At 36.5% G+C, this 24562-nt stretch overlaps 1 protein-coding gene across 1 annotated transcript in view; it reads left to right on the top strand.

Annotated features, from left to right (window-relative positions):
• KCNH8 (potassium voltage-gated channel subfamily H member 8) overlaps positions 1-24562 on the top strand; it is a gene marked incomplete at both ends in the record, with an annotated part of 340973 nt that overhangs the window by 164959 nt on the left and 151452 nt on the right. The window contains 2 exons of the mRNA XM_079705106.1: positions 14441-14568; positions 19664-19904. Coding sequence (XP_079561232.1) covers positions 14441-14568; positions 19664-19904 — 369 coding nt within the window. The remainder of the gene's footprint in view (positions 1-14440; positions 14569-19663; positions 19905-24562) is intronic.

The raw sequence follows: 24562 nt of genomic DNA, 5'->3' as shown, positions 1-24562 counted from the left end.
AATCCTTTTTCTTCTAAAAGATTGTTTCTGGTGCCTAATATTTTCAACTTTGTGTTTTAATCTATCTCTTTTTCCATCAGTTTTATTCTGCATAATAATTTTTGGGGTCTTTTAAACCATCTTTCTCCCAACTACTCACTCCAAATTTCACACACTATAATTACAACTAAACTATTGGCACTTTTCAGTAAAAACATGTTAACTTGAGTCCTTCTACAGAACACCCAAATAAGCATTAAAAACTTGTTTCAAGGGCCACACCATCCGTGCAAGATTCCAGAAACTGCATTACTTGATGTTTTGATAAATCCTGTAGGGGGAAGAATAAGCAGGAACTAACAGCAATGATTAGGGACAATTGACTGATTACAATTTTTGAGAGGACAAAAGTGAAGAAAGCACATTATCTTGCTTGATTCATGCATTATTTTGTGTGATTAGAATTTCCATAAAAGAAACTCCTAACCAGTATGTGATGAAGCATTTAAAAAACTAAATTGTGAATAAGAGAATTCTGTGTCTATCATAATACTTGTTATATTTAGAATATGCAGGAAATTTTTTCATTAGTGTGTGTTGCTAGATTTATTTATGTCCTTGATAAATATTGTCAGAACTATGTCCTAAAAGAGTAAGTAATTAGAGGCCAGTTCTCACCAATCCATTAGAGTTTTTCTGGCTAAACACCATTTGTTTGGTCTTTCTGCATCTAAAATCCTCTAAATCCAAAAGCAAAAGTCAGTTCACATCTTTCCCGTGTAGATCATCCTAATATTTTTCTAACAGTTAAAATTAAATTATTTAACATGATCCCAGTAACCTGGGCCAAAAGTTTTCTCCCAGTTTCTCTGTTTTCTACTTAAGTAGCAACACTCAACTGAAAAAAAATGGAGTAAAAAGCAGAAATGCAATGTCCTCTGGCAGATTGGTGTGCTATTTCTGATTTGTGTACATACAGCTCTCTCTATGAAATTCCTGGTGCTCACTAAAAGATAATTACCCCATCCTTGGTCCAGTTATTTGAATTTATATCTGAAAGACACTTTCATGAATTCAAAGGATTCAAAGAATCACTCATCAAAGCATTTTTGTTTCTATGATATTTTCTGAAAATATGTTTCTACCACTATTGTTAAGAAGTGTAGATTTTTAAAAAAATAGAAATATTTACTCTTCCATTTGCCTCTCCTTCTCCTCTGTTAACTGTTTGGTGAATATTTTTTCTGATTTTAATATTTACATATTTTAATTTTCAAATATAGGGAGTGTTCACTTTTAAGAATCAAGATGGCTAGTGGTTTGGTACCTGCTTAGATTATAACCACAAATTTTGATGTCTTTTAGTATGTTTTAAAACTTTTTTGTTATGAAAAATTTTGATCCAGAAAAAAAAGTAGAAAACATATTACAATAAAATCCCATGCATTCATTATCTAGCTGTAACAATTATCAACTTTTAAAAGTAGATAGATAATCATCAAAATATCTACAAACAATAAATGCTGGAGAGGGTGTGGAGAAAAGGGAACCCTCTTGCACTGTTGGTGGGAATGTAAATTGATACAGCCACTATGGAGGAGAGTATGGAGGCTCCTTAAAAAACTAAAAATAGAACTACCATATGACCCATTAATCCCACTACTGGACATATATCCTGAGAAAACCATAATTCAAAAAGAGTCATGGGCTTCCCTGGTGGCGCGGTGGTTGGGAGTCCGCCTGCTGATGCGGGGGACGCGGGTTCGTGCCCCGGTCTGGGAGGATCCCGCGTGCCGCGGGGCGGCTGGGCCCGTGGGCCGTGGCCGCTGGGCCTGCGCGTCCGGAGCCTGTGCTCCGCGGCGGGGGAGGCCGCGGCGGTGAGAGGCCCACGTACCGCAAAAAAAAAAAAAAAAAAAAAAAAAAAAAAAAAAAAAAAAAAAAAAGAGTCATGTACCACAATGTTCATTGCAGCACTATTTACAATAGCCAGGGCAGGGAAGCAACCTAAATGTCCATCAACAGATGAATGGATAAAGAAGATGTGGCACATATATACAATGGAATATTACTCAGCCATAAAAAGAAATGAAATTGATTTATTTGTAGTGAGGTGGATGGACCTAGAGTCTGTCATGCAGAGTGAAGTAAGTCAGAAAGAGAAAAATAAATACCGTATGCTAACACATATACATGGAATCTAACAACAACAACAAAATGGTTCTGAAGAACCTAGGGGCAGGACAGGAATAAAGACTCAGATATAGAGAATGGACTTGAGGACACGGGGAGGGGGAAGCGTAAGCTGGGACAAAGTGAGAGAGTGGCATGGACTTTTATATACTACCAAATGTAAAATAGATAGCTACTGGGAAGCAGGTGCATAGCACAGGGAGATCAGCTTGGTGCTTTGTGACCACCTAGAGGGGTGGGATAGGGATGGTGGGAGGGAGATGCAAGAGGGAGGAGATATGGGGGAATATGTATATGTATAGCTGATTCACTTTGTTATAAAGCAGAAACTAACACACCATTGTAAAGCAATTATACTCCAATAAAGATGTTAAATAAAATAAAATAAATAAAAGTAAATATAAATTTGCTCTAACAAATATCAAAGTGAAAAATTCTTTTCATTTTGCAATTTGATTTATTAAATTTTGCAAAAGAACTTCATTGCTTTTTTATGGAAATTTAATCTTGATCTTCATACCTAGAATCTATTATAATTTTTAATACTTTTAAAATTATTAATATTAGTTTACTCAATCCCTCACTTTATTTCCTGCTGTTTTGCTGCTTGGACATTTCGGACTTTTAAATTATTTTAGATAGTTCTTCTTCTCACTCCCAGGGGAAAAGTCCCTGCTCTTGTAAAAATCCTCTGGCGTTATTCTGATTTCTTTTAACTCAATAAGGGGTCTATTCAGAGGAAATTGAAGTCCTGCCATTGAATTCTAAAACAGTTCTCCTTTTGCCACTTTATCGAATTCTTGCATAAAGGCTCCTCCCAAACTTTCCCCAGTTACTTAAATTCCTTAACCACAACAACTGAAGTGAATATATCAACTACATGAATAAAGAAATCAACTAATTAACACTAGCTACAGTTAGTAATTGACCTACCCCTATCTCTGTACTAAGTTATGAGTAACAAGATTTTTAAACATTTTAATAATGTGTTTTCTAGACCAGAAATTATGTAAAGGATTATCCAGTATACTTTTCTACTAAGTGTATATTTTTTTCCTAGTTTTGTAAAAAGTAGAATACTACTTTTTTTATTAACCTTTTCTTTTTATTTGAAGTATAGTTAATTTACAATGTTGTGTTAGTTTCAGGTGTACAACAAAGTGAGTCAGTTATACACACACACACACACCTATTCTTTTCAGATTCTTTTCCATTAGGGGTTACCACAAGACAGTGAGTAGAGTTTCCTGTGCTATACAGCAGGTCCTTGTTGGTTATCTATTTTATATATAGTACTGTGTATATGTTAATCCCAAACTCCTAATTAATCCCTCCCCTGCTGCCCCCTGCTATCCCCTTTGGTATACTAATTTTTAATTTTGATTCAAGATTACTTATTCAGTAATTTCCATTTTTTTAAATGACAGAGTTCTTTCATTCAATAAAATGTCATTCAGAAACCCATTTATAAAATAAACACAGAAATGGGACTTGGCCTTGTGTATTACCTGTTGATTTTTTCGTGTTCCACACTCAGCACATTTCCATCCCTACAACACCTCCCCTAACCCCTGGGAATCTAAGGATCCCAATTAAAAAACACAGTTCCTCAATGACTTGATACTTGATAATGTTAAAATATTATGGTTATATATTTATGTGATAGATATTGTGATTCTGTTTTGATCATGTATATGAATATGTATATGTATGTAGGTAGATAGATAGATCAATAGGTCAGATAGACAGAAAGATATGATGCCTTGAATTTGTCCCCAAAAAATCTGAATGAGTAAAATGGATGGAAATAAACAAGTCAATACTTGTATTCATACTTGAAGCTGGGTGATGGTTATACCAGAGACAGAGTTCTACAGAGAAACACTTCTACAGAGACAACACTTCTTTATATATATATATATAATCTTTCTCTGATTTAGATATTCAAGATCAGTACCAACCAGAAAACAAGCTGCACACTCTAATTTGTCTTTTTTTGTATATATGTTATACACAATTAAATGTTTACTTCATAATGTAAATAAATAAACTAAAGATAATTACATCAGAAGTAGTATAAAATATACATGACTCTGTAAAATATAGTCTCTAGTCTTATGCACAGTGGTCTTTAAGGATTTCTCTGAAAAATAGACTAAAAAAGACAAGAGGTGAAATCAATGATGTGATTTGTAAATGTGTAAATTTTTATATTTTATAATAAATTTTCTGGCACATGACAGTCAAGTGTCATATTCTGACAAGATCAGTTCAGTGTAACAAATTTATAATAGATGTGATACCAACCAGGGTTCTTAGCCTTCCCCAATCAATAGAAGTTGACTAGAGGCCAGACAAGAAGTTCAGGCAAGGCTTTATTGGGGCCCCTGCTACATCAAGGGGGAGCGAGAACAAGCAACAGTTTCCCTTGCTTGCTTCCCAGGGGCGAGGGGCGAGCCGGTTCCTTACATGGGGATGAGGGTAGGGGTGTGTCCCCGGGATCGGGCCAGAGGTGTGGCTTAGGTGGTCTGCCCGCCCTTTTGGTGGTGTTGAGTGCAGGGGGCATGTGCAGTGCCCTGCTTTTGCTCCCGGCTCTTCAGAAGTTGCAGTTGGATTTTTTGGTCTTTTTGTATCTTGTTGTCCATAATTTGCCCCAGCTGCATATACACGCAGTTATTTTTAGTCCCTTATAGTTTCTTTGTATTTTGTTACTCAAGGAAACTTTTGTCCAGGTGCAAGCATTGCAGCAAAGGGTCCCAGGTCCCATCCTGTCTCAGATGGAAGTAATATGTTTTGAGGAAAGATTCTTTTCCCAAATAGACACAGACTGTTGGGCCACCAGCATCACTGAGATGAGACGCCAGCTCCAGGCTTCCATGCAGCTTAGATTCTCACATGTTGAAAGCAATTAAAAGGTCTCAATATGCTGCACTCAAAAATCAGTAAAAACAAAGCAATATCCAGACGTAACCTGAAAATATCCCTTTCACTTTCTATTCTGAAATAGTTATAGATTCATGGGAATTTTCAATGATAGTAGAGAGAGAGAAAGGTCTCAGTTGTTTCCAATGGTTACATCTTACATAATTATAGTATAATACCCAAACTAGGAAATTGGCATTGGGACATTATGTGTGTATAGTTCTATGCCGTTTCATCACAAGGGTAGATTTGTGTGACCTCCGCCATAATCAAGGTACGTAACTGTTTCATCTCTATAAATATCTTCCTCTTGCTACCCTTATGGAGTCATATACCCCCCTACCCTCTGACTACTTCTGGTCTGTACCCCACCTCCAATATTTAGAGAATGTTATGTAAATGGAATCAAGTAGTATGTAACTTTTTGTGATTAGCTTTTTTTAACTGAATATAATGCCATGTAGATGTATCCAAGTTATGAATACATTAATATTTTGTTCCTTTTTATTCCTGAATGGTATTCCATAGTATGGATATACCACAATTTATTTAACCATTCACTGATTGAATGACATTTGGGTTGTTTCCTGTTCTTGGCTATTACAGATAAAGCTGCTATGAACAATTGTGCACAGGTTTTTGTGTGGACATAAGTTTTCATTTCTCTGGGATAATTGCCCAGGAATATAATTGCTGGTTTGCAGGGTTAACTATATATTTAGTTGTTGTTTTTCAAGAAACTGCCAAACTATTTTCCAGAGTGACTGTATCACTTTATATTTCTATCAGCAATGTGTGAAATACCCGGTACCTCCACTTCCTCACCAGCATTTGGCATTGTCACTTCTTTTCATTTTAGCTCTTCTGGTTGGTGTGTAGTGATATCTCATTATAGTCTCAATTTGCATTTCCCTAATGACTAGTGATGTTGAACATCTTTCCATGTGAATATTCGCCATTCTTATATCCTCTTAAGTGAAATATCTCTTTGTGTGTTTTGTTCATTTTCTAACTGGATTGGTAGGTTTTCTTAATGTTGAGTTTGGGGAGTTCCTTATGTATTCTAGAGATAAGTGATTTGGAAATATTTTCTCCCAGTCTGTAATTGTACTATAAATGTGCCAATTTTGAAACTTACATGTATTATTAAAATTGAGCAATAACCACAGGAATTGTTTTGAATCCAGATTAACAAAAGATTTAGGGTTGAGGAAGAATGCTTTGTCACTGGAATTATTTTAAATTACCAGCACATGGCAGTAATAAAAAGCTGACCAAATGTGGTTGGATTATTGTTTTTAAATTTTCTACAGTCAACACTTCTTATTGCCTACACCTGGTTTGGACACTCCCACTGCCCTGTCCCAGCACATGACCCATCTGATAGATCCAGATATTGGCAGGTTTTTGTGACATTCTCAGGCTAGCAAAGTCACAGTAGACGATTGCAGAATTCAGTATATGGAAAACCATAAAATACATAACCCAAAAATGTCTCCTAAAAGAAACTACTTAAAGATATATTCCAGCCAATAGAAATGATTCAGAATTATAAATCTAAGAATGTAGAAGTTATAAATTTGTGTCTTTCCTGTAACAATTCACTACATTATTCTTCTTTCCCTTCTAGTCATTTCTATGTATCATAACTGTCAACTGAAAAAAAACGCACAACCTAAAAGTTGAGAGTTATGTTTTATATGGTGGACATTCTGAGGACTTAAGCCTCTGAACTATGAGAAACTGTTCTAAAGAAGCAAGGGGGGTGGGGGGGGGTAGAGCCAGGATGTATAGGATTTTTTTCAACAAAAGACCAGGTAGTTGGAACGTCAAAAGTTTACTGTTAATTAAAGAAAATCAGATATCTCAAGTTTAGGAACTTAGTCCTTTTCTATGTATGGGAAGATGCAAGAGTCTGGGCTCACTGAAATCATTCCTTTGATGCGCACCTCAGCTATCTGGGGCCAGTATTCTGTGCTTTCTCATCCAGAGTCTCCTCAAGGTACACCGTCGGGATGGCTGCAACAGTTGACTGCTAGATGACTGGCATCCTGTTTCCATCCTGAGTTCCCTCAGGGCTCACCATTGGGGAGGTTGTAATGTGATGTCTTGATGGCTGCAACATCCTTTGTTTACTTATATGGCAGGTGGCAGTCTTAGTTCACATAACAAATAGTAAATATTTTTTTCTGGGGTACATCCTTTACCCCACAGTTCAGAGGGCAATCACCACTTAAACACCAACCAGCTGTGTTTATTCAGAACATGTGAACAAGGGTGAAGCTGCAACACTGTTGATGCAGGTCAGGATCTCTGGGAAGCAGGTCTGAGACGGAAATTGCAGGAAGTTTTTAGGGAATCCTCTTAGGCTCAACACTTGTATAAAGGGAGAGAAGGAAGGAAGGAGCAGAGGAAGAAATTGGGCTGCAATGAAGTTGCAACAAGATCTTTTGCCCACTCCAGGTACACCACCAGCTAAAGCTGTGTGTCCTTCAGGGTTGGCTAGGGGGACCTCCTGTTACACACCCATATTGACCCATCATTGAATGCAGGCTGCTCTGGGAAAGGGGCGTGATCTTGATCAAGGTCACTTCCTTCAGCTGAAGGCAGTGCCAGAAAGGACTGAGGGCTAAGAGGTGAGGGCTCTGGGCCGGCATACTCCCAGCCACCGCAGACTTAACCCTTTTTTTTTTAAATTAATTTATTTTTGGCTGCATCGGGTCTTCGCTCCTGCACGCAGGCTCTCTCTAGTTGCGGCGACTGGGGACCACTCCTCGCTGCGGTGCACGGACTTCTCATTGCTGTGGCCCCCCCTTGTTGCAGAACATGGGCTCTAGACACATGGGCTTCAGTAGTTGTGGCATGCAGGCTCAGTAGTTGTGGCTCGCAGGCTCTAGAGCGCAGGCTCAGTAATTGCAGCACAAGAGCCTAGCCGCTCCACTGCATGTGGGATCCTCCCAGACCAGGGCTCGAACCTACGTCCCCTGCACTGGTAGGCGGACTCCCAACCACTGCACCGCTAGGGAAGCCCAAGACTTAACCCTTTTAATTCTGAGGGGGCATCTGGATGGGTAGCACAGCATCACTACAATTCTGCCAGCAGAATCATTCAGTGTTTTCATTTCCCATCACAGAAGCAAGGCTTAGTTCATGAACAAAAGACCATTTGCATTGCAACCTTTAAAAGAATATTCTATACATTTTGAAAATAATTTTATATATATATATATATATATATATATATATATATATAATCCATATTGAATGAACTGAGTTACAGACATTTTTTCTCAATCAAGTAAAGCTATGATCCAGTCCCATGTCTTTCGGCAGATATTTTTCCCTATCTAAAAATCTGTGATTATTCTGTGTTAATTATATTTAAGATTAGTTACATGATATGAGTTCAGTGATGTGAAAAAAAGAAAAGAAAGAAATCCTAGAACAAAATAAAAAAAATTAATCCAGCAAATTGTTAAATTATTTCTGGGAGATGGTATTATGAAAGAAATTCATTTTCTGCTTTATATTGTTTACACTTCTAAATTTTGTAAAATGTACATGTATTATTTTTTAATATTCAAGGAATAATTGTGTATATGTTATGTAGTTGCAAATGAGTTAGTAAAAAAATAAATGCAGTAAAAATTTAGAAGGAAATGCATGAAATCATTATTGAAAACAACCAGGCATTCTTTATTTCTTTATTTTTCTTTATTTTCAAAAACTTTCATAATGGGTTTACATTGACTTCATTTTCCATTTTGGGGGGAAATTTTTGCCATTTTATAAATTGCAAAAACTATGAAGCTTCTAATGTCACCTCATTAAATATGAGTTTTCCCTTGGTTACTCATAAATATTTTCTATCGTTAAAGAAAATTCCTTCCTTCTATTGCTTGCTTATTACAAAGTTATTTTTTAAAAAAGAATATTTATGGAGTTATGTTTAAAAAATCAGTGTTTACTGAGATAATGACATGGGTTTTCTTCTTTATAAATCTGATGAATTATATAATGATTTCCTAAAATGGAACCATCCTTGGAATAAATCCCAATAAGCATGGTACATTTTCTTTTAATACACTTCTATATTCAGTTTACTAATGTATTGTTTAGGATTTTAGCATGTATATTCAAAGTGGTATATGGTTATCTTTTTGTATTATCCTCACCTAGCTTTGGTATCAGACTTTTCTGGACTTGTAGATTGAATTCAGAAATTTTCAGGCTTTTTTGTTCTCCAAAGCTTTAAAAGAATTATTTGTTCCTCCTCCTACACTGTTGGTGGGAACGTAAATTGGTGCGACCACTATGGAGAACAGTATGGAGGTTCTTAAAAAACTAAAAATAGAGTTACTGCATGATCCAGCAATCTTACTCTTGAGCATATATCTGGAAAAGACGAAAATTTGAAAAGATACATGCACCCCAATGTTCATAACAGCACTATTATAATAGTCAAGACATGAAGCAACCTACATGTCCATCAACAGATGAATGAATAAAGAAGATGTGGTGCAATATATTATGGAATATTACTCAGCCATAAAAAAGAATGAAATAATGCCATTTGCAGCAACATGGATGGACCTAGAGATTATCATGCTAAGTGAAGTAAGACAGAGAAAGACAAATACCATATGATATCACTTATATGTGGAATTTTTAAAAGGATACAAATAAACTTATTTACAAAACAAAAATAGACTCACAAACATAGGAAACAAACTTATGATTACCAAAGGGGAAGTGGGGGGGGGATAAATTGGGAATTCAGGATAAACAGTACTATATAAAAAAATAGATAGACAGCAAGGACCTACTGTATAGCACAGGAAACTACATTTAATATCTTGTAATAACCTATCATGGAAAAGAATCTAAAAAAGATTATATATATATATATATATATATATATATATATATATATATATATATATATATATCTGAATCACTTTGCTGTACACCTGAAACATTGTAGATCAATTATACTTCAATAAAAAAATTACTTGTTCCTTTAAGACTTGATAACACTGAGCTTTAAAACCATCTGAAATAGCCTTTAGTAGGGGTGATAAGCAGTATGAACGAAATAGTCTCTTTCTCCACTTCCTTCCATGGTTATTGGTCTACTCAAGGTTTTTACCACTTTGGGGACCTCTTCTGGGAATTAACTACTCTCCCCAAAATATTCATTTAATCTAGAAAACTATGCTGATAGATTTTGCACAAAGTAATCTCATCATTTTAAAAGTCTTCTCAATTTATGGTCCTTTTTAAAATCTTAACATTGTTGATGTTGTCTCTATTTTTCCTTGAATACAATTGCCAGAAGTTTAACACTTTTATCTTCTTTTGGTTTTATTGATCATATATTTTCTAAACTTTCTTTTCCATTTCATTTATTTCTTTCACTTGTATATCCTTCTGGTTGACTCTTATTTGGTTTTCTCTTAGAGCAAGCCATAGTTATGGAGGTGACCATACAGGTTTATCCTGTGTCTGAGAGACCCTTTCACACAGGACTATGATTTAACAGGGCACATGGCTGCCCAACTAGAGACTGTATTCCCCAGCTTTGTCTACAGCTCAGTGTGGCTGACATAGTCTGAGGAAAAGTGAAGTGGGCTTCTGCCTACCTTCTACTTTTCCTTTTTTTTCTCTTCCTCCCATTCTCTATATCCCAACACTCCAGGACTTCTTTGAGTTCTTCCAAGACACTGAGCTCCCTTCTGACCAAGTTTCTCACACCTTTTATTTGCTCTCAAGAATGTTCTTCCCTCTGCCACCCATCATCTTATTAATAACTCTTCCTCCTTCAGGTTTTAAACCTGAGTCATTCATCTTAAGCAATTGATGCCTCACCCCTAACCACCCCAACTCTAAGGAATCTGGTCAGGTCCCACTGCTACATGGTCCAATTCCATTTTAATCTTGTCCTTTATTTGTTGTGAAATATTTTTTGCATTCAAAAATATAACATCTGTAATACATATAATATGAAAATATTCTTAAAAATCCCCATACACCCCAAATCCAGTTTAACAAAACAGAATTTTACTAATTCCATTTAGTAAGGCACATGGTAACCCAGCTAGATACTACGTTTTCCAATCTCTGCAATTTGCTGTAGTCATGTGATTATGGGTAGTTTTTTAGCACATACATTTCCCTAGATGGTATATTACTTAGTTTTGCATGTGTGTGAATATTATAAAAATGATGCCATGTTGTCAGTGCTCATCTTTATTGTTTTTGTACTTAGATTTGTGTTTTTGAGATCTTTCTGTGCCAACAGGTAGGGGCACCATTTCTTTCATTTTCCAATTATTCTCACTAAGGCTACTTTAATGGAATTTTAACATCCTATGTCATGACTATACAACCATTTATGCATTTCTTTTTTGTTTATGGACATTTGGCTTGTTTCTAGTTATACACACAAACACACTTGTGTTTCAAATGTATTTCATATGTATATTTTATGTGTTTGTATTTATATGAAAATTATGAATTTCACTGTCAAGACCTTTTTTTTTTTTTTTTTAAGTGAGTTGTTCCCAACTCTATTTTTTATTTTTTATTTTTTCATTTGGGAGCTACCAACCCAGGACCATTTTAAATTCATTCCTTTGCCTGGGAGATTTTCGATCACCTAAGTGGAATGATTTTCAGTCCCAATATTGCATGAGGGTTAAATCATGATTAAAACTTTTCAAGGAAACCTTTTTTTTTTTTTTTTCCTTCCACTTAGACCTAAGACCAAGACACATACATTTCTCTGACATTTCCCTTTGAGGGATTATTTTTTAAGATTATAAAATTCCTGTTGTTTGATTTGGAATATCTCACCCATAATTAGATTTCTCCACAGAGAAGGGATTTGGCTTATTGACTGTCATAAATCTCTAATCTGGTCCATTTTGTAGTTAGCATTGTAATTCTATCCATCATTTTCATACCAACTGACATTGCATAAGCAGCCTGCTGGCCTTTCCTACCACATTCCTATAGACACTATCTTAAAACTCTGGCAGTTTTCCAAATTAAATATATGTAAAAATTACACCCTGCTCGATTAATTGTTACATTTTCAGATGCTACTTATAAGACTTCTATGCAGACCAAAAAAACTTAACACATGAAGACGTTAACCTTAACTTTTATTAGTACAATAAAATGTGCTTTGGTCAATCAAGTTTCCAAAAAAAGTACCCCTTTTGATCTTCTACATTGTGTTTTTTTGTTAATCTGTTTTTATTGATTCAGGTCTATACTTATATATATTCTATTTTAAACATTCTTTCAAAGTTTGAAGCAAAAGGTGAGCAATGAAAAAACATGTAATATCAGATTAGACTTTTGCCATGAATAAAACATCCTATTTTCTTGTCATTAAAGATTAAAGCCTTGAAACACCTGGAGATCAGGCTGAGAGGGGTACTGACTATGACATATTCGTCTATGTTACACTTAACACTAAGCAGCATTTGAACATTGATTTAAGTCATTAAAGGACTTGGGCTACATGTGGAAGTAGAGAATTTAGACCAATCTGGCTTCACAGACTGGCCCTACTCCTAACTAGCCATGTGGTCATGTGACACGATATTAGACCTTTCAGTTTTCTCCTCTGTAAATGGAGGATTATAATGCTTATCTCACTGAGTATTTATGAACATTAATTGAAATCAGTTAATACTGAGGATCTAGAACAGGGCCTGGCCCACACTGGCCACCAATAATAGTTACATGGCTTCCCCAATGTAGCAACCAAACCAAATCATTTTTATGAAGAGGAATCAAACAGCCTTCAAAGTACTACAGAGGTTTGATGATGAAGCTTAGATAAATAAGTTTTTAATTTTTATATTTTGCAATTATTGTCATATATATAGAATTTATTAAGCATAAAATTATATGTTCACCAACTGACCAAATAAACACTAAATGTTTCTTCATTTCATAGAGTCAATTTATATATTTCTCTTTGGCAGTAGGCCTTTGAAAAGAAAATAAAATAGCTGAATTCTTACCTAATTTTACTAAAATAGAATCCAATTGGATTAAAATTTTAAATGTTTAAAATCAAAAAATGAAGACATAAACATGTTGGAAGAAAGCAGACAGATTTTTAAAAAATAATTTTTGAGTGAAGACAGTTTGGTTATGCAGGACATAAAGTCTAGACACCAAAAATTTATAGATGATAAGTCTGACAACATAAAAAATGTAAAATTTTTATACAGCATAAATAAAAATCCAAGGTCAAGTAACAAAAGGGGAACATTGTCAACAGCATGTGTGATAAGAAAATGGTAACTAATATACAAAGAGCTCATGCAAATAAATAGAAAGTACCAACTTAATTTCAAAATTGACAAAAATAATATGAATAGACTTCATAAGAATAAATGCAATTGGACAATATTTAAGTGAATGCTTATCCACACTCATCATTTTAAAAATGCAACTTCAAACAATGTTATGACACCTTTCAGCTATTAAAATGTTAGGCTACTCATTTTATATTTCATAATTTTGGTGTCTGTGGTAAAGCAGACACATCTACTCAATGTTGCTGGGAGTGTAAGCTGCTGGAATTAAATTTGGAATATGTATACCAAAATTTGAAATGTACATATCCATTCCTAGTAATTTATTTACTGAATATCTTGGCATACCAATGCACAGCTCTATGCATTTAAGAATTTTCATTGCAGGATTATCTACACAGATTTTTAAAAAATCCTGGATAAACCTAAATATTCATGATAGGGAAATAGTAAAGGAAATAAGACTAGTTATATCCTTAACATGGTACACTCTTAGCTGTAAAAAAAATGACAGAGAACTATAATGTGCAAATGAGAAATGATTTACATTACTTTGATGTGGAAAAAGTAAAATATAAATAGTTTTTATTGCAAATTTCCATTTATGCAAAGAAATAAATATAAATGTGGATACAGCATATGTATTACATATTTTTTTCTGGAAAGAATTGAGAAAAAAAAGTTGAAAGTAGAATTAGGGATATGAACGTGGAACAGCAGGAAGGAAGGAGTAAGATTTTTTTTGCTTAATGCTTTCCTGAACTGTTTGAAAGTTTCTTGTGCTCTTTTATGTTTTACTTTAATTTTAAAAAATAATGATGTTAATATGATGATAAACATAAATAAATTGTAAGGAACTAAAATTAAATTAAATGTCATTAGGAGCCAACAAATAATTTTAGGTGTTGAAAAACATGTACTATGTGCTCTTAAGAAGGAACTGCCAAAATGACATTCTTGGGGTCAAATGATACATTCATTGATGCTTAATGAGTTTTATTTTCCCCCAGACAAAGCCAAAGGAAGATCAAGAACAGGGACCCACTTTGATTCAGCCCGGAGACGGAGCCGAGCGGTCCTTTATCACATCTCTGGCCACCTGCAAAGAAGAGAAAAAAACAAATTGAAAATAAATAATGTAGGTGGTGTGTGTGTACACAGTGAATGCTAGACTTTCCCTTGGTGGCAGTATTTGATTCACAAAAGAAAGCCTCCAATTATGCATTTATTGGCCTTGCTAGGTTTTTTTTTCCACTTTGGCTTGTGCTTTCCTATAAAAACAAACTGGAAAAGGTCAGCAGTCACGAGGCATTTCTGTAATAAAAATGATTAATCATAGTGTTATCACAGCATAGAATATTATTTCAGCCCGTACAATATGGTACTAGGGACACTGCAAATGGGACTGGTTACATTTTATGAACAAGTTATATTACACATCCATAGTTTGTTGGTTAAAATTTCTCAAATTTAATTTTAGCTCCATCTGTTTTGCACCTTATCTAATTTCACTGAATGCTTTCATCCAGGGGGACCATGAACAAATCAAAGTCATTACTTTATTTGGAAAATTTACATTTTATGAAACACAGAGTTGGAAATTTCACACCTTGGAATTGGGTTTGAAGTGACATGCCATATATTATATGTTTTTTTTTTAAAATCACACTCTTAGTAAATTATGGTAGGGCTCCTCTCTGAAACCTGGTGGTTATCTGTCAACTGTGCCTATAAAAGGTGACTCTGTGGTGTTTTAAGTGACACACGTCCTCCAGGATTTTACAGTTAATTTTATAATTGGTTCTGAGAACTAAGAGACTTCACTCGGAGATCCAGAACTCTGTCTGTTTGGTTGTAGATATTCAAAGATGATTTTTCAAATGATGGTAGTGTCATTCATCTGCCTTGTGGAATCTCTAGAACATACAACTTTGGGGGTATGTGTGACTATGGGCAACAGGCATCAAGACTCAGGGTCTAACTTGCCAATGACTTTAGAAAAAGTCATATCAAACAACCATTGCTGTTTTGGAATTGATCTCAGATCCTGAGGTTCTGGGAGTAAAGGACGCAAGAGAGTCTTTGGCATCTCATTGTACACAGAGAGCTTGAGACTACCTAATCTGACATACGGATGCTTTGCTAAAGCAGTCATGCATCAGAAACACAAAGTATCTGCTTACCTGATTTTAGTGAGCAAAGATGCACGAGCCCAGGTGCAGAGCACGATCTGACATGAAAGGGCTGCCAACCTGGTTGTGCTTCAGTGGGATTCCTCTCTGGAAGCCAGACAAGCTGTTTGCATCTGTTTGTGGTCCAGGACCGTCACCCATGCTGGTGCTGATCTGCCACGCACCGCTGTTAAGAGTCACATTCTGTTTAGTTTGTCTTGGCTTAATATAAGGATTTTCTAGGGACACCCGCATGTCACATTGGTTTCCTGAGAGTCCAGGGATAGACTTCAAACCGTGCACACCACTAGATCTCTGAATCCTTCCCCTGGTTCCTCGTCATACCTGCCTTCAGTTACAAAGTCAGCCTTAGTGACAGTAAACAAGTTCTAGGAAGAAACAAATGTAACCACACCTGGGGTTGATTCTATGCAAGCCAGTCAGCAAAACACCTAAACACATATTAGCCTGAGATTCTGTAATGCTAAAAGATGACACTCTTCTAGCATTTAGTCCAGAGTCATTTAAATGTACTAAGTATTAGTGAGCTTAAAAATGCATTCACAGAACATGCTGTTTTTCCCCTTTTGAATCAACAAAGTACAGAACAGTACTTAAAAATCTTATTTAAAAAATCATAACTCCCACCCCTTGGCTAATTTGCTAAATTGCATTTATTTAAAAAGTACAAATATCAGGATGGAGCATTAAAATAACACATGGTAAGGAAGGGTGTCAAATCAGCACAGTGAATCTGACAATACAGGTAATGTCTTATTTCTGAAAAGGAAATGTGGACTGGCCTTGTTCACCATCTCTTTTCAAGGAGAACAGGGCATAATGACTAAAAGACAACAGAAAGAGAGAAGAGGGAAGAGGAAACAATGATCTGAATGGTTTACTGGCTAGACAATCAGTCTTTGGGGAATTCTGGATATGTTAACATTCATGTGCCCCCCAAAAAAGACTTCTTAATGTTTTTGTAGCTTTTTGCTATTTACAAATTCTTTTTGCTGTTATCATATCATTTGATCCTTACAGCAGGCCATTACTAGATATGATTTTTATTCGTTCCAATTTAAAGATGGAAAAGAACAACTTATTTGAGGTCTCAAAAGTAGAACAGCAGATGTGGGACCCATCCATGAATCTTCTGACTCAAAGCCACGGTGCTTCTGCCCCTACCTTGCTGCTTCTCTGATACAATTCTGTGGAATAGGAATGTATGATTCAACTCAGAACAAATTAGCTCATCAGGCCATTAGCAAGCTATGAGAATCAGGATGTAACACCCTTTAATCCTGGCTCTAACTTTGCTACATGGTACCTCTTGGAAAAGGTTTTTAATTTCTGGTTTCCTTGATTTGTTACTCTATTACGTGACATTGGGATGATGCAAATGTCTTCAACCCAAAGATCACATGGGAGCCTTGGGAGCTTGAAGGGACAGTGCTTTAGATGCCCACATATTACCAACAGGGTACCGGGCTGGTAGTCATCGAAGGCATATGCTACCTTGCAATTACTCAGCGTAATTACTGTAGAAACATTTTCCCATCCCTTTGTTCATTTGGATGTTAATTTCAAAGATATGTTGCAAAAATAGTTTAGGAAACAGTTACCTTGATTAGGCTTTGGCCTTAACTACTCTGTTTCAGTAATACATAGGGTAGAGGTTAAACTACACAAACACCATTGGTACTAAACAATACGCTTGAAAATTAATAAATAAGATATATAACTAACATCGAGGATAGTTGGTTGTATTATTCTTTAGGCAAACTTCATAGGTTTCAGGGTTATAAATAATGTCTTTTCCCCCTTGCTAAAAGCACACTTTCTAATTGTAAGAAATTTTCTTCCATTGAAAAGGTTTTTGATAAAACTTTACAAATATAGAAGCAGGAGGAGGAGGACATCTCTTTTTTTCACTAGGTGATTGTGTCAGGATATATGCAGAATTTGAATGAAAAACCTTTTAAAATTTAAGTCTAATCTGAGATGTATTGGATTCTCAGTATATTTTAAAATAACTTCAATAATATATTTTAAGTAGCCTATAAAAATGAAATAGTGTGATTTATTTTCTGATTTGTGGAGATAACTATTACATTGCTGACCTTTTTATCAGCATAACTAATGCTTCATATAATCAACATAATTCAATAAAAAAAATTACTTTACTTCTTGAGTTTTCCCAACCTTCACTCCTAGAGCGGCTTCTCCCTCAGATAAAGTAAACATTTCATTTCTGTAACATGATAGAAAAAGACTTATTTGGATAAAAATTGAGATATTCTTCCATGGCTTTTGGTTATGTGTTATCGTAGTAAATATTTGAAAAAAATCGTATTGGAAACCATCATGTCCTATTGTAAATAGAAGTGCTTGTCAACCTTGAGATTTATACTCATGGACCCCAACTCTCTCTTCGATGCACCAGCCTCAGCTTTGATGAGAAGCCCAACAGGGGTTACTTTCTTCTTCCTTCCTCAGTTTTATGTCATAATCCACCTTTGGAACCCGTTCCTAGAAACCAGAGAATGAGGCAAAGGAGGCAGGTCAAGTCGGGGAATTGAATGGAGCATAAACACGGTGGCAGATGGGCATCAAAGAACCATCTGGAAGGAGTGAAGCAGGCCCTCCCTCACCACCAAATCCTGGCTTTATCAGGTGCCCTGTGGGATGAGTGAGACTATTAACAGGAAGTAGAAACGTGTGCTGTAAATGCCTACCAAAGAGAGATGCAAGCTAGGAGAGGCATTCATATTAAGGTAGCAGAAATATTTGGGCACTGAGGGTCACCACTAAAGAGCTTGTGCTCCTGATTCCAAGTACTTTAGGTATCCCTGGACATACCACATTAATTTGCCCTTCCTTCAGTGCTGGAAGCAAGAAAACACGCTGCGACCTGCAAGTAACAGGTATTCAAGAACTTTGAACTGTTCTGTTCATTCAACGTAACTTTCCAATTTAAGTTTCCATTACCTATCTTGTATTTCTCATTAATTGAGGTCAAAGCAAGGTCTGCAAGTATCTGGTCATAGGCTGTCAAATTGCCACACACGCTATTGTTGGGCCTCCCTTTGTCTCACAGCAATAAAGAGAATTGTTCCTCAATTTGGACTGCTTTCAAAGTGAAGTGCTTTTGCAGTTATAAAAACTCCGGCAGCTATAAAAACTCTTCTGCATTTAATCAGCTGCACAGTGAACATTGCTTTTCTCCTCCCATGACTTGAATAATAACTGTTAAGTAACTGTTTCTTGCTTTGCCATCTTAACAAGGGCTAGCCAGTGCCAGAATAAATCTATGTCCATCAAGGTTATGAGATTTGGGTTCCCAGCTGGAAACTTCACCAACAACCATAATACAAAATGCAAGGAGTCAGCACAACCTGCTTTTAGTTTGAAAGACGTGTTAACAGCTATTTACAATTGAATTGATCATATAGCTCTAACCTTTTGAGAAAAAAAAAATGATACCTTTGCTGCTATTAGAAGTATTTCAGGCCCAATAAATTCTTTAGATAATGACTGTCATCTCAAAACTATAAGTATATGGAATGTCCCCATGACAGTAGGAACATAACTGTATCTTTGTGTTTATAATGTATGTAGGCTTATACTTGCAACTTTGGATGGTTCTAGGTGACATTCTAGGTAGTGATCTTTTTATTCTTCATGAACAAAATCTAGATTAGTCACTTATTAACACTGGTGACTACACTCTGCATATTCCTGTCACTTATGACCAAGATCTCTGCCCGATTTTAACATACTTAAAAGTCTACTTTTTGCATCACCAACTTCTAAAAGTCATTTGTAAGATGTATTGACATTGTTGGGATATTGGGATTGATATATATACACTAATAAGTATAAAATGGATAACTAATAAGAGCCTGCTGTATAAAAAAATAAATAAAATTCTAAAATTCAAAAAAAATAAAGATGTATTGACATTGTATGTATAAATAATTCTCCCCATGTGTTTAAGGCTGTGTGTTCCTTATTTCTAATGTTGTGTTTCTCCCTTCTCTCCTTTTTTGTCTTTATCCACAGAATGTTTTTGTAGATAAACCAGCATTTCCGGAGTATAAAGTTTCTGATGCAAAAAAGTCCAAATTCATACTTTTGCATTTTAGCACTTTCAAAGCCGGCTGGGACTGGCTTATTCTATTGGCGACGTTTTATGTTGCCGTGACTGTACCTTACAACGTTTGCTTTATTGGCAATGATGACCTATCGACAACTCGGAGCACAACAGTCAGTGACATTGCAGTGGAGATTCTTTTTATTATAGGTAAGAACCCACGGCTGTTTTCCTAGATTTGCATAGGGGAAGTAAGTGTGTTCCAAATTTTTCTAACATGAATTTGAACTAAGATCCATTTGCATGGGCATGACTCAGCCTCTGATGCAAATTTTGGAGAAGCACATATTTGGATTTCTGAAAATTGCCTCTTACAGCTTTCTCACTGTTCCTTTGTTCAAACAGATCTAAACCGATGTTTTTTGTTTCTATCCTTATTTCATCAAAAGTGGGTTGAAAAAGACTTAATGACTGTTTTGTTTGTACTCTCAACTTCTATTATGATCTTACCTGTACAGGGTCAGAGATGAGCGTTGGCAAGAACCTATCAGTGGTGTTCTGATAATGGTCCCGTCTTGGGCATGTTTCTTCATGCCCATCGTGCTTTTCCAGCAGTTCATGGTGGTTGCCATAGGTGGCCTAGTTGCAGAAGCAACGGCTTACATAAACCTTCTAGTCAATCAGAAGAAACCCTGAGTATCTGATTTTAACGAAAGAAGAGGCCCCAAGGGATGTTTGCTAAGAATACTTATCTCTAGAATATTTGGAATCTCAGTTGAAGCTGCATCTGCTCCATGCTTGTAAGCCTTCTCCTATTTTCCTGTCTCTTAAAGCTTCATCTTGTTTAGACCAAAGCCCAGCTCTTGCTTGCTCATTCTAGTTCTCCATGAAGGCTCAGATTGACCCCCATGTGGAGTTCCTGACCACCATTAGCAATCTGATTCCTTGTGTCTTTACCTTGTCATGGTGATGTAGGGTAACATCCTTTTCATAAAGATGAGAGAATGTTTGGAAAATGTTTTCAAGCAGTAGGTGAACAAGGAAATGAAAAAATGGACCCTAAAAGTTCAAAGAAAAGGAAATAAATAAGTGAGGCTGATCAAAAGATTGTTTCAGTGGCAGTGGTACTTTTTTCTCTGTGGAGATGGTACAGCTTTGGATTCTCCAACTGAAGGTCTCACGTGTTTGCTCTGGAAGAGTTTGTATGTTCTTGATGTGGCTTTGGCATCACTGTTAACATTGCGCTTCCTGGACACACCCCTCAGACCTAAGCTAGGACCCCAACTCCCACCCCAAAGGTGATGGCTGTAGTATGTTTAGGCCACTAGATGGCAATGTTGTCTAGTTAGGTAGCTTGGTAAGGCTGCAAACTCAAGGAAACTTATCTTTAACCTTTTTTTTTAACTTTAACTATTCTTTATTGGAAAAGTATAACCATAAGGGGTATTAAATCACAGTTAAATGGCAAGTAACAACATTCCAGTTTGAAAAAGAATTTAAAATGAAAACTGTACAGGAGACCTTTCAAGATGGCAGTGTAGGAAAAGCCTCAACTCACCTCCTCCCATGGAAACAGCAAATACACAGCTGTATATGGAACAACTTCCTGTGAAAAAGACCTGAAAACTAGCTGAACAGATCCTTCGCAAAAGGATAAAAGGACCACGTGAAGAAGGTAGGAGAGGCAAAGATTCGGTCTCACCAAAAACCCCAGTACTTATGTGGCAACCCACGCCTGGAAGGATCTCACATGTATGGAAATTCTTCCTGAGGAGTGAGGGGTGCATGCCTAACATCAGGACCCCAACCCTTGAGACCTGCACCTGAGAGACAAACCCCTCAAACATCTGACTTTGAAAGCCAATGGGGCTTATATCCAGAAGTCTCAAAGGGCTGTAGGGAACAGAGATTCCACTCTTAAAGGGCTCACTCACACACTTACTCACCCTGGGACCAAGTGTTCAAGCAGCAGTTTGAAAAGTGCCTAAACTGTATGTGAAGGAGATGTATTAGCTAATATTAATGTGTCTGCTCGAGGGGCAGAAGCTGGTGGGGGCTTTCTCCAGTGACTGAGGGGCTAGTGGGTGCCAGTTTTGGGCTCCTTCTATTTAGCTAGTGTTGATGGGCATACCCCACCCCACTAAAGCCACTGGTGCATACTCCTTGATTGCCTGGCTCTGGTGGCCAGGGAAACTTGTGCTTCTGGGCCCCATGGGGCTGAAACAATCAGAGAGACAGTTCTCAGCAGGACATCACCCCTATGGCATAACACAGACAGCACACTGAACACGCTCCAGATCTTCCTGTGAAAAAAGGTCTATTTTCTTGTCCTAGAGCTTCAGCCTGAAGGGCAGGCTTCAGGTTTACTACACATCTAGGAACTAAGAAGGTGCCCTCAGGGAACACAGGCTGGGGATGCCTTCTCTGTGCTCTTCCTTGGCCATACTACAGCTCACCAGTACTTCCCAGTGAAGAGCTTATAGACTCACCCGGAGCCCTGATTTTTGCAATTGTCACCAGGGGGACACCTTCAAATTGCCTGGTCTAGTGGCCAGTAGAGTTTACAACTGAAGTCTCAGAGGACTGTATATATTTGCAGACTTTAAAAGCTGATGATTGAGGATCTGATTTCCAATCATCCTGAAACTAGGTGCTGACTGAGATCCTCCCTTTGGAACATTGACAGGTATTGGCACACCCTCAACAACTGGGATCTATCAAGAGCCAATCAGGCGGCTTAGACAATCACAAAAGTTCGAGAGACAACCAAGAGCCAGGGCAAGGTTGAACAACAAGGTTCATCTCCTACAAAGGTCTCTCCTTCAGGACTGAAAGGAGAATGCATAGAAACAAACACAGAGAGTCAGGCAAAATGAGGAAACAGGAATATGTTCCAAAGGAAAGATCAAGTTAAAAACCCGGGGAGGGGGGAAACTTAGTGAAATAGAAATAATAATCAATTAGGTAAAGAGTTCAAAAGAATGGTCATGAAGATCCTCACCAAACTCAGAAAAGAATGGATAAACATAGTGAGAACTTTAACAAAGAGAAAGAAAATGTAAGAAGGCACATGACTGAAGAATATAATAGTTGAACTGGAAAATACACTAGAGGGATTCAACAGCAGACTAATTGAAGCAGGAGAAAGAATCGGTGATCTGGAAGACAGGGTAGTGGAACTCACCCAAAGAGAAGAGCAAAAAAGAAAGAAAGAAAAAAAAAAAGAATTGCAGTACTATTTACAATAGCCAGGACATGGAAGCAATCTAAATGTCCATCAACAGATGAATAGATAAAGAAGGTGTACATATATACAATGGAATATTACTCAGCCATAAAAAGGAATGAAATTGGGTCATTTGTAGAGATGTGGATGGACCTAGAGTCTGTCATACAGAGTGACGTAAGTCAGAAAGAAAAAAACAAATATCATATATCAGCACATATATGTGGAATCGAGAAAAATGGTACAGATGAACCTATTTGCAGGGCAGGAGTAGAGATGCAGACATAGAAAACGAACATGTGGACATGGGGGAAAGGGGAATGGGATGAATTGGGAGATTAGGATTGGCATATACACACTACCATGTGTAAAATTGATAGCTAGTGGAAACCTGCTGTATAGCCCAGGGAGCTCAGCTCAGTGCTCTGTGATGACCTAGATGGGTGGGATGGGGGGGTTGGGAGGGAGGTTCAAGAGGGAAGGGATATAGGTATACATATAGCTGATTCACTTCATTGTACAGCAGAAATTAACACAACACTGTAAAGCAACTATACTTAAATAAATAAATAAGTGGAAATAACTTAAATGATCTATGGGACAACATGGAGCCAAATAACATTTGCATTATAGAGGGTTCAGAAGGAGAAGAAAAAGAGAAAGGGGCAGAAAATTTATTTGAAGAAATAACAGCTAAAAACCTTATTAACGGGAAAGAAACAGACATCCAGATTCAGATCCAGAGAATTCCAAAAAGATGAACCCCAAAAGATCCATACCAAGGCACATTATAATTAAAATATCAAAAGTTAAAGAGAGAATGTTAAAAGCAGCAAGAGTAAAATGACTTGTGCACAGAGGCAGCCCCATAAGATTATAAGCAGATTTTTCAGGAGAAACTTTGCAGGCCAGAGGGGAGTAGCACAATATATTCAAAGTGTTGAAAGGGGAAAACTTCCAACCAAGAGTAATCTACCCAGAGAGATTGTCATCCAGAATCAAAGGAGAGAAAAACAGTTTTCCAGACAAGCAAAAACTAAAGTTCACACCACTAAAATGACTTTATAAGAAACGTTAAAGGGACCTCTAAAGGTACTAATTAGTAACAAAGAAATGAAAGTAAAAATTTTATCAATAAAGGTAAATATTTATAATAAAGGTAGTATTTAAGCATTTATAAAGCTGTTATGAAGGTTAAAAGATAAAATTAGTAAAAATAACTATATGTACAATAATTAAGGAATACACAAAAGAAAAAGATGTAAATTATGACATCAAAAAGAGAAAACATGGAGGGGTAGTTAAAATATAGGGTTTTAGAATGTACTCAAACTTACCTTGCTATCAACTTAAAATAGGCTGTTATTTATATATAGGCTATCATATGTGAGTATTGTGGTAATCACAAAACAAAAGCCTGTAGTAGATACCCAACAGATAATGAGAAAGGAATCTAACCATAACAGCAAAGAAAACCACCAAAGCACAAGGGAGGAGAACAAGAGAAGAAGAAAAAACAGAGAAGAACTACAAAACAGTCAAAAATCAATTAACAAAACAGCAATAAGTACATACCTATCAAAAATTACTTTACATGTTCATGGACTAAATCAAAAGGCATAGAGTGGCTGAATGGATAGAT

The sequence above is a fragment of the Hyperoodon ampullatus genome, assembly GCF_949752795.1.
Source record: "Hyperoodon ampullatus genome assembly, chromosome: 5".
Classification (NCBI taxonomy): domain Eukaryota; kingdom Metazoa; phylum Chordata; class Mammalia; order Artiodactyla; family Ziphiidae; genus Hyperoodon; species Hyperoodon ampullatus.
The sequence above is the reverse complement of the archived record's forward strand: the minus strand, read 5'-3'. Positions and strand labels throughout refer to the sequence as shown.